At 41.2% G+C, this 12121-nt stretch overlaps 1 protein-coding gene across 2 annotated transcripts in view; it reads left to right on the top strand.

The window, feature by feature from the left end:
- Positions 1-12121, top strand: part of LOC121616148 (TSC22 domain family protein 1-like) — a 32713-nt gene that overhangs the window by 17257 nt on the left and 3335 nt on the right. The window contains exons 1-2 of one of the 2 annotated variants that reach the window (XM_041950813.1): positions 11064-11603; positions 11971-12022. In XM_041950813.1, coding sequence (XP_041806747.1) covers positions 11473-11603; positions 11971-12022 — 183 coding nt within the window. In that variant the 5' untranslated portion in view covers positions 11064-11472. Of the gene's footprint in view, positions 1-11063; positions 11604-11970; positions 12023-12121 lie in introns of those variants that run through there. The other variant, XM_041950812.1, reaches the window with a different exon arrangement.

Raw genomic sequence — 12121 nt, forward strand, 5'->3', positions numbered from 1 at the left:
AGTTTAAGTCCACTGTTGCAGAGAACATAAATCTCCAAGCAGTCACTCCTTTTCCTTGAGGGAAGTTACAGAAAGCACCATAAACAAAATTTGATAAGATAAGAGATAAGATAAGATAAAACTTTATTGATCTCACAATGGAGAAATTCACTAATAATTACATTTGTCTCCAGAAGATGGTGGTGTGGCCTGCTGTTTCTCTCTCTGTATACAGTAGCAGCAGTGATGAAATGTGTTGATGGACTTTGGTAGTTCTTGCCACATTTCAGCAAGCTTTTCCTTTATTTTACTGTTTGGTAAATATTTATGCAAAGTCTTTTTTTTCTGTCACCATTTTTAAAAGTCTTCTCCAACTCATTCATTTGCCATTTTGGGTCAGCTCAGAACACAGTAACCAGACTATCCAGATGTAAATTCAGACACATGTTAGAGAGTCTACCAGCTGGTTGTAAGGGTATATATGTGAACTACATCCTTTACCATTATATATTCTCTGATGATCATCAGTAACAAACCAGGTCCCATACCAGATTCCTAAACAAATGTTGGGAGTGGTGAGCTGGAATTGAGCCTGAACCATCACTTTGAAATTTCCTTATTAAGGGGCTTCCTAGTATGACCTTATTCTGGACTCTGTATTTACATGCAATGGCACATAGACAGAAAATTCAAGTACCCTGAATATAAGAGCAGCGACGGATCATCTCAGACAGTGAGAGTGGCATGATGAAGGTGAGACTGTAGGTATTGGCCTGTCTCACTGTAAAGCTGTTCAGGAAACAACAGTGTGTTTGTTTGTAGCTAAGCTGTGCTTATGATAGCTCCGCTGACGTCAGAGATTTAGACCCTGACGGTGGAGTCATCATTAGTAAATCCACTCACTGCTCTGTCCTCTTCTCTTCACTTGTAATCTTGCCTGCACACGCACACACAAATAAGAAGGCAGGGAAATGGGTCAGGGCTCAAAGCCTCATTCTTCAAAGTTATTGATCTGATGAACTCTTCCTGACCCGTTTCAACAGCTGATTTAAAAGTCAAAAAAGAACAGGATCATGATTCTTTTCCAGTAATCACTTGATTCTTTTTATCTTTGAAATATTATGTGAAAACACACATTTTGGAATGATTGCGTGTTTGTTAGCATTAAAACAGTAAACATGGATTCTGTTGGCCTGGTTACCAAAATAATGCTTTGTCAAACTAAGATGGGCTGTACCATTCTCCATCAATTTCCTGGCTGGTCAATGACAGATCAATCCTGCCACACCCAGACCCTCCAGGGACCCAGGCCAGATTAGGATGGAGCAGAACAAATCAGATGAGATATAGCAGTATACCTGAATATCCTTACCAGTTTGTTTCACATATTAATGACTTCATTATTAATTTACTTTCTATTTACATCCAGCCTTTTCTACAGCAGCTGAATAGTAATGGAAGCTATACTTTCCAACCCTTTACAGGGCTGCACGTTAACTTCTTTTGCACTTAGCAGTGGTGCCACAGAGGTTAAAAGTTGAGTACCATCTCTAAAAATGACAAGTAGTACAGTTGATCATCTAAACAGGCATTTTACTGGCAAAGACCATTAATGTTGTATACTGAATGAACAAGAAATGTTTATAGACAAATATTTAATTTTCCCATAATAGTGAATTGTAGGGACAGAACCCCTCTTGCAATGCTTCAAATGAGCAGTACAAATCTCAGTAAATTCACAGTATCATACATACAATATCAATATTTTTCTCTCATTAGTGATTTTCACAAACAAATATGGGAACAAGGTATAACAACTAAAATCTAGAATCCAAAAGGTTTGTTTGTCCTTCAACAGATTCAAGTCACTGGCCACAACTAGGATCTGTGAGCAGGCGTCTCCTAATTAAAAAACGACAAACAACTTTCCTCGAGTCTCCTGCACCAGCAACAGAACAAGAGTTGTTGTTCAGAAATCCCTCTTCCACTCAGCACTACGTTGATACATTTTCGCTCTCATTTTGCCCTTTATTCGGTAGTGTTTGATTTGTTTCTTATCACAATAAGTTACCCTTATTTTAAGCTGACAAAGTTAAGTGACGTCCGAATAATCCTGAGGTTAAGATAACTATGTCAGGTGAAGAAAAAGATGGACATTTTAATTAAAGTTATGTTTCACTTGTAGTTGCAGTGCTAACAGCAGAAGGGTACTGAAAATTATATCCATCAACCATCATCTTTTTATACATTTATGAGATTATTGCTGAATGTGTATTGTTCGTCTCACTTCTATCAACATGCAGTCCTAAGTCATGTAGTGTCACTTGTACATAAGCGTAAGATTAGTTTAGCAGAATGTGTAAATGTTACACTCTGCACAACCCAGCTGCTACTCTGGATATGTAGTCTATTGTTGTACATAATTCGTGACTTAAAATGGAAATGAGCAAAATATGAATATTTCACTACAAATGTTATTAATTATTTTTAGTTATTATTATTTGGCAGCTGTTCCCTAGGAATTGTGGGAGTTGGTGTTGGGTGTATGGACGTAGCCAGGGACATGATTTTCAAGTGCATAGACAGAATAAGACTACCTAGCAGTGCGCAAACCCTCATGTCACACAAACAAGCGGCTCTGCCTACATCCAAACTAATATGTTTCACACTCTCTCACATACACACGCATTACAAAGCTGCATCTCACAGGTGTTCCTGCAGTTATTTCATTCATCGCACTGACCGATTTTTTCATAGCATGTGCGACGTACGCATCAGACCTGCTTTACAGTTTTTCTCTGTTAGCAAACCAGAAAATAATGGAAGAATTGTTTAAGTGAAAAGTGAGCATGGTAACACCTCAGAGGTGGGAAAGGGTGCACATGCTTAAATGGATTGATCTCAAATAGACACCATGTAATTAGATGACTGATATGGTGTGTTGTATTTAGTTGGACTAATGAAGGGAGACCATTGGTTAATGTATTTACCTCATCAACTCACAAATAGAAACACTCCTGCTGATGCTGTTAATCAAACACAACCGTATACATCACCAGTGCGTCCGCCCACTGCTTGTGCTGATTTGGCTGAGGAAGGTTTCTTGGGATGTAGACTGGGGCATGAGAGAGGGTTGACTCACATGGTCTTGTGGTTCTGTGGTGTATTACGAGAAAAGCAGCCTCCCACCAGCAAACTTATATTCTGTTAGCTACACATGGTGGAGGCTGTGTAGCAGGTGTGTGTGTGCATGTGTTAAACTTTATCACCCAGACATCAGTGTGAGTAATCTTTATTCCTCCATCAGCCTCTAAAAGATAATAATACACACTAGAAAGAAGAAGAAGTTCCATTCAAGTGGAAGAGGAAGGTAAACTGACAAATATAAGACCTTTAAAGCAAGGAGATTTTCTGTGATGTACTTCAAACTTCAAAGTGGCCAAAGCTGGAAATAAAGCCCAGCTGACTCAGTAAAGTTTTTTTCTGAAAAGCCTGAGGTACAACATGCATGCAGTATCTCGTTTTGATTTTGTTATTGCTATCACAATAGCACCTCAGTGCATAGCAACACTTCCAAATCCAACACTTTGAAAATCCATTGCATACACTTTTGAATATATAAACCAAGCTGTTAAGTGTTATATATCAGTAGCCTGTTGGGAATATACATTCTGAGTTCGCTGATTTTTAATTTCAGCCACAAACTAGTTCGATTACGAAGTAGATGTTATCATAGTCATTACAGTGAGGAGCATGTCATTGTGCATTTTATTGTTGAATACTAGACTTATACTTTAAAGTACAATCAGATGTAATTACAGCAGATTTTTTCCACATTGCACATGATGTTGCATGAAGACAGGTCTGAATTACACTGTGTTGATGTGTTGACTGTTTAAAAACACAGGTACATCCTATTATTGATTCTGTATTAACGTTTCCAATAGGAGATATGTATCACTACATTCTCCCTGCAGCCCCATAATGTGCCTTCTCTCTTCATCGGTATTGCTGCGGTGAGCATCATTCCTGTCCTCTGTTGTCTGGACCCAGAGCGCTGTGTGTTCTTTGGCTGCTAATCCTTTTAATGCCAGGTTTCACTCCACATTACTCAAAGCTGCTGCTCATACAATCTTATGTAACTTGGGTCTTCTGTGTGTGAGTCTGTGCGTGTGTGAGAGAGAAAGGGAGAGGCAGGGTTCAGACTTATTCTGGTCACTTTTCCTGCCAGTGGGTGCTGAAGGGTCTCAATAAGCAGTGCAGATGCTTGATGACCACACTTGTGTTTCTTTGTCCATGTTAAGCCCATTTACACCATCTGATTTGCATAGTTTCCCTGTGTATTTGTGTGCAGAATGATCAGTGGTGCCAGGGGTTACGCTTCCTTCCATCATGTGTCCCACACCTTCCTGTTTAAGTTGTATATTTTGAAAATGCACAACCAGGTTTTGCAGTTGTGCATGATAACACTGACATTCCCTAGATGTATAAATCTGACTGGATGATTTGCTAAATGTAATGGAAAGATCACTTGCAACATGAGGTTTGAGAATCATGTTAAATGCAGCAAGAACAAATCCACGTCAGTCAAACCATAATTAGAACATTTTGTGTTTGCATCTGCTCTCTGCTCTCCCTCTGTCCATGACTTTTTGAGACAGTACTAATGCTGAGGCGGTGGATCTAGGCCATTCCAGCTCTTGTGTCTCTGGTTGACTCACTCTCCCTACTTCTCTCCCTCCACCTCTCTCCCTATGTGTGAGAGAGAGTTTAGCATAGGGCGAGGACTAAGGACTTGCTGCTGTCAGCCCAAATGCTCCAATAGCACCTGTCTCTCTTACGTATGGAGGTCAAAATGGCCACTCATCATTCCTCCCTGCCTCTCTGCCTGACTCACTCAGTAGCTCTCTGTCATTCTCCATAGTGAGGGTGTGACTATGGAAAACCACTGCCAGGGCTTACTGGTAAAGTCTGTGTGTGCTTTCCACTATCAAACTACAGCTCAGCCAAAAGCCTTTACAATTCAACAATTCAATAGGCCTCTTTTTTCATCGCTGGGGCATGCCAGGCCCCTTTTATTAACTTTTAGAGATTGCATTTCCCCCGAAGCACAGCACATGTGAGTGCAGTTTCTCTTCCTGTGAGTCAAACAGGAATTACACGAGATGGGGGTGGGCCATGTGCCCAATATAGTATATGTCATTTTATATCTCTGTAGTGCTATATATCACAATACAGTTAATTGTTCATTAATTCAAATGAGAAATGGTTTAAAATGACCATTCTGTGTGGGATTTTGTAAAATCCAAAGCATTCCCACAAGACAGAAGTCACGCTCCTTTTTATAACAAGTCTCACCTCATCTTAATTTGGTTGGGATGCCTCCTGAGAGGTGCATTACCCCCACCAACTGTTGTTATCACATCACATGAGAACGAGAACATGGTGACTCCTGCTGCCCAAATCATGTTACCTTGCAAGGGAGCAGCATTCGTGAGATCATGTGAGTCCATGCCTGATTTACTACATAGCCTGCCCCAAATTGAACATATAGCAGAGACACTACGGGATATTTCCTGCGGGGAGAACGATATTGCCAAATCTCTAGCAGTGGACACATCTGTAGCCCTGCACAGTATATACAATCATATCGCCAGCCCTAACACCAGAAACAAAACCGACATGCTGATAGCACTACCTCTCATCATCATTAAAAAATAAAATACTGGATAGAAGTAGCATTAGCTGTGGAAAGCAGTGCTAGAAAACAAAAACCTTTCTTAAGTGTGATTTCATTGTTTGTTGATGATATATGCATATTAAAAGCATCCACTGGGAATCATTAATCAGAAAGTGAACGATGGGTAGTGTTGAGATGATAACTGCTTGTTGAGGTACTTATGGTGACATTAGCCTGCTGCACAGTTAGCCTCATGCTGTCCCAAAAAATTGTGTGCTGCAAAACTTTGTATTTGGCATGAAACAAACTAATGTTATGATGAAAATGCTTAAATGTTTGTAACATAAGCTACTTGTAAAAGACTGTAGTTCACGCCACATGGCATTGCATCATTGGCCATAGTCCATCCACTGACACTGTATTCTGTTGCTGTGTGTATGTTGGGCCAATAGAACGGGAATACTGAGCCTTTGAAATGTTTGAGAACTTTTATTTTCCAGTGTTTTTAGTTCAGAGTTTGATTCGGGCTGTTTGGAACATGTCATTCAGTTGATTAGCTAAACTGAAGTGCTGTAAGCAGGCTGCTGTAGGACTGTATGACCTACCCAGAAGTCATGTGCTATTGATTAACTCCAGCACGTCGAGTCTGTTAGGACAAGTGAAATCCCCTGCATTGTGCTTATCCTTTACCTGTTGTTTCTTGGCCGGCCGTCTCTAAGCCGGTGGAGGCTCTGTGAGTGCAATGTTGTGTTTTCTGTCCGTGGAGGCACTAAGCCATCTTAAGGCAGCCTTTCAATGAGAAATGACAAGATAAGACCCTGAAGCACAGGGTCTCTTGTCTATCACGCATAGGAACTGGCATAGAAAACTAAATCACGCTTCATTTTGAAACTGCCAACTAAATCAACAAGTTAAAAAGTGTCGGGCTTCCTTTGCAGTTTCGAGGTGAAGATCAAAAACCTTGATGACTTTGACCTCTTAGTGATTCTGACAACTAAGCAAAATATGTAGCGTTATTGGTAATCTCTTGTCACCTTGATTTTTGGGACAATCTGTACTGTTGAGTCCAGTCATACATCAAATCCCAACTGGACATTGCATGTTCAGTGCATCGACATCCCTGCAGTCTCTTTTATGTGCCTCTAAGAGACACAGTTTGATGTTGATGATGCTTAGTATTTCGTATGGTAGAAGGCTATGCAGAGATTTAGTGATGCTTAAGAGGTGAGGCTCAAAGTTTTATTGTATCTCCATGTCTCAAGCTATAGAGGGCAGAGGGCTGTAGGAGTGGGGAAATCACTGGGCCACATGCTAATCTGTGTTGATGGTTTATGTAACTCCCAGTGTCACATGATCACACGTCACCATCCGCCCAGCTACTGTCTGTACTCAGTAATTCACTCACTAGTCAGCCATTCAAACACAAATGGATGACTTCGGCAGAGGAAAAATGAGGAGCACACACATACACAGTCATCATAACCTGGCATGCTGCCTGTGATTCCCCATGCAGCTAATGCATCTGTAGGGCGCGAGCCAGATCTGTTCACCACATTTAAGAAGGAACGAGGGGGTGTCAGAAAACACTAAACAAAGAAGCTGGTGACGCTCTGCTCTGTTACTGTGGAGTGTGTATGATCCTGCTGACGGACGGCTCAATGAGAGCACGGGGAGTACGAGTGCAAGGCCATGACGAGATGGCAATGAAGCTTTTGTTCTGGGAGCTGGAGCAGCATCTCAAAAGGTAAAATAAAGACAGGGAATCCCTGGGGAGTCAGTACAGTGTAGCGCTGCTTGGGCCAATCACTACAGTAGTGCAACACAAAGGGCTGCACGGTGATATTGTCCCCTCCATTCAGTCATTCATGGCTTCAGGGGCAGCTTTAACACAGGGATACTTAAAGCAGATGCTACAAATTGGCTTGCTGGGTACTCATCGCGCTGTAAGTTGAATTCAATTTAATTTATTTGGTAAAATATCAGAGGGCGTGTTAATGTATAGCAAACTATAGAGGAATGTGGACAATAATTTGTGGTATGAATTTGTGCTCCTCACTAATATCTCTAGGGGACTGTGAGTAATTAAGCCCACAGCATGTTTCTTTTGTTGTCACTGAATTTCTTGACATATTCTACTGTTTTGTAACAGCTCTGTTGTCATCCCGTTGACCCAGCTGGTCACCCACTCCCCTGCAACAGTATAACAAGTGAATGCCACAGTATAACTGCTTCATAAATTAAGCCTTGCGCCTTTTTTATTATTATTGTTTTGTGACTGATCTTAATGGCACTCACATGTTTTATATTATTTACATAGATAACGTGAAATATGTAACTTTCCATGAGGTGCTGCAAACTTACTTGTTTGTTAGGTATACCTGTATAGTCTAATGTGACTGAGGCCTGTAGTAGGTCTCATCACTGAAATTTTGTGGTGCTTTTTAGGCCATAGTTAGTGGTTACTTAGGGTTAGGGTTAGGGTTATTATTTTTTAAAATAACCCTTGATAATATTCTCTGCTACAGATTGCCCTTTTTTCTTTTTTGAGAGAAAAAAAGAACATTTTGTGTTTTATGCATAGTAAAAGGCAGATGTATATGTTTGAAAATGATAAATTGTGTACGGCTGTAATGCTTATTTGGTTTGGAAAAAGTTGTGTCCTCATATGTGTTTAAATTTCCCAACACTACTAAGTGGTGCTGCAGACAAACATCAACCAGACCTCTGTTAAAGGACCTTGAGCATTGGTCTGCATACATTTTTGGGTCATTATTTAAGTTGCTTCAGTAGGTCAGTGGGCTAATGTTGATTTACAGCAAAGCAGGAAGGCCATCAGTTGACCTTCTTGTAATGCAGTCTGCTATTACTACAACTCTGTAATGTTTGGTCATGAGTACTTAGACTTATAAAACAGTATTTTTATGATGTTAGCATGTCCACTAAGTATCGCAGGAGAAGTATAATAGGTCAACTCCACTGATGGAAACTAGACATGGGGGTATTGAAATAGAAATTAAATCATGTTAATACAGTTATAAATGAAGAGTCAACATTTTGTCTATTTTTTGGATAAAAAAAAGAAAATATGAACCTTTTTTACAAACCTTACTAATGTAAACAAACCTTAAACAGCATCAGGAAACGATAACTTAGGATTTGGATTTGATGTTAAAAGCATGAAAATCTTGTCCTTGACCAGTACGTCATCTAGTTTTTTTCTTGGCTAGCTGCCAGTTGAGCCAAATATAGCTCCTACCAATCGTCTGTGTACTTCTGTGTGTGTGTGTTTCAGAGTGTGACCACATTAGACGTGGGTTTTATTCCTTAAGAGCTTCAGTTGCACTGGCTATTTGGGTCTGGATAATTGGCTAAACCCTCTTCCAGTCAAAGAGGAGACCGGAAGAGATCAGTTTGGCTTAAAGCGTCTAATTTGGCTTCTTGGTTAAGTGTTTGACAGGGATCAGAGGTGAACAGAAGCTGACATCAGTACAAATACTCAGAGGCCATGTTTGAACCTCTGTTCAAGGTACAGGTGCTTAATAAGACAGGCCTGTGCAGTGATACCCAGATTAGCCTAAGATCCCATTTTTCAGGCGACTGCTGACTTTTAAAGGACTTGGAAAGGTACTTAACCTGCATGTGATCCTTTCAGGGTTTGAATATGTCTCCAATATTTGTGACATATTGTCTTCCCCGTCTCTCTCTATTACATACAGCACAGGAAGTTTTTTAATTCTCCCGTGTAGCTGCCTGCCATTCAGGCCCCTGATTCAACAGCTACACATCTGTACACATCTGCAGTACTAGTATGGACTTCATCATAGATCCTTTATGATTTGCAGTATCTTCTCTAGAACTTAACATACCAGTGACCTTCTTTTGTCCTCATGCTCAATATTTATTTCTTTTGCTCTATTTGTGTGTGTGTGTGCATGTGTGAGAGTGTGATCAGAGGCAAGAATGTCAAGATTGTGTGCACATGGTTTTGAGGGTTTTGGGTGTGCACGGAATGTGTGAGAGTGGCCTTTCAGACTGTGTAGGAAGGGTGTGTGTGTGTGTCTTGTTTACAGGATGTCTGAGGTGGGAATTTCTGTGTAGAGGAGTTGTTTTAGGTGTGTCTGTGTGACCAGCATGCTCCCCTCTATTAAGTGTCGTGAAGACAGTTTTGCATGTGTGGTAATGTTGTTTGTGTCAGATTGACCTCACTGATCTCCCATGTCTCCTATCGTCTTAAAGACATTTGACAGAAGTGTAATCTCCCATGAAAATGCGTCATATAGCTGGTGAACAACGGTCCACAGATTTATGGGGGAGTTTAAAATCACATAAGAAATGTTTTAATCAAGTCAGTGACAGCCCAGGCGTGTCTCCAAGATAAACTGCTTGAGAATATTGCTGTTAAAGTGGACTGATGGTGCTACAGTGGAGTATGATAGTGCCTGTACCATTGTTTTATTCTGCCAAAAATGTCTACTTACTGTTTTGCATCAATTAAAACCACATCTATCTTAAGTGCATGAAAGAAGTCATTTCAAATGTCTAATAGGCCAACATAAATTCACGTCGGATTATTCATCTGTTGTGCGCAGAAGGTTTGCATTGATATGTCCAGTTTTTGCCCTTTGTTCGAAGAAAGAATTAATAATTTGACATTAAATGTAGGCATCTGAGGCTTACTTTGCCAGGGTGTATTCATGATGTGGCTCAGAGTTCTGCAGTGCTGTACTCGGCCACATGGGGGCAACATATCTGCAAATATGATTCTTGGCCAACTGAAGCATTTTATTTTATTTTATTGTTAGTCTATATAATATAGATCATGTTGATTTCAGAAATATGTTGAAAACTCTAATGTATGAATTATTGTGTAGGCAGTGTTGATTGTTGACATCATTTTTTGGACACCTACATACTGTAGTAGTAGTAGTAATCATGGACAGTGTCCCTCTGTATACTACTTTATTGTTCCCACAGCACAGAAGGCCGTTCATTTTGCAGAAAGGGCAAGATAATAAATGATGTGGTGCACAATATTACACATTCTAATAACTCTAATATCCCCACCCCCCCACACACAATTACAAGCAATAAATACTATTTTGTGACAAAAAACTCCAAAACTGCAAGAATCACTAACATTATGGGTAAGAATATAATTGACCACATTTCCTTTTGGTATGATTGGTGAAACCAAATCATTAGCAGAGGGATTTTCTGTACTGCAAGTGTTCCTCGGGGTGAAAAACACGCTGTCTTTTGAAGGAGACAAAAACATTACCTCCCTGAGGTTAAAATAGGTTCAGTTCCTGTGTTAATATTGCCCACGGTTGGCACATTCCCATTTAAACAGGAGCTGATTAATGTGTCTTGTCACTGTAGTTGAACAGTCCAAATTATTGTCCTTCCCTTGCTTGTTTTTCAGTACTCCAGCTCTTGTCTTTTTCCTTTCCCATCCGGTTTTCCCCGGTTTCATCCACCTCCTCTCCGTCCCGAGAATATTTTATGCAAAACCGTGTCAGCTGAGCGGCAGGTAGGGGCGTTCCTGAATGCATTATGCAAACGCGCTCCGCGTCGACCAATCAGGGGCCGCCCTCTCGGCGTGTCGCTGGATAAATTATGCGGTCTCGTCCCGAGCTGCAGATTTTTGTGTATCGCCGGGATGAGCTGACCTTGGATTGTGTTCGTGCCGCTGCGGTCGGTGCACGAGCCTCAACGGACAGAGCGTAGAGTAGCGCGCGTGGATGTGTCTCGCGGAGCTGGTCGCGTGGAGGTCGACACGGAATACGGGATTGTTCGTGAAGGGACTGTAAAACATGGCCAGCATGAATTCGCCGTGCTACACCGTGGCTATGGATCTAGGCGTCTGCCAGCTGAGAAATTTCTCCATATCGTTCCTGTCGTCGCTGTTGAGCGCAGAGAGCTCGCACGTCAAGCTCGACAACAGGTAAATAGTGTCAGAGCTCCGTGCTTTACTGTGCTCAGGGCCCTGCTGCCTTCACCTGCACCCGTCATGTCACCGCTGTGTGATGGAGGCTCGGGGCTCGGTCGATGGATGCTACAGCATCATTACACCCGGAGGCCACACTGCCGCTAACGCTTTGTAAGCGGGGAGGCGTCAGGAGTTGCTCCTCAATGACACCAGGCCGGTGATTTTATAGAAATTTCCAGATGCTTCCTGTAACGACCCACATTTCTATAACGGGAGAAAGGCTGGTTCTCCGTCAGCTGCGGCTTTGCATTGATCCTCTTTTGTATTGCAGCAGAGGCGGCTTCACAATGTTTTATTAATCTCCCTTTTCTTTCTTTCGCAGTTCGTCAGGAGCCAGCGTTGTTGCCATTGACAACAAGATTGAACAAGCAATGGTGAGTTTTCAACTCTTATCATCTTGAAACTAATCGCCATTTTAGTCCATGAAGCACAACATGATTTATGTGAATACTAAGGAATAGTACAGGTAACTT

Source organism: Chelmon rostratus, chromosome 13 (genome assembly GCF_017976325.1).
Source record: "Chelmon rostratus isolate fCheRos1 chromosome 13, fCheRos1.pri, whole genome shotgun sequence".
NCBI classification, from domain to species: Eukaryota; Metazoa; Chordata; class Actinopteri; order Chaetodontiformes; family Chaetodontidae; genus Chelmon; species Chelmon rostratus.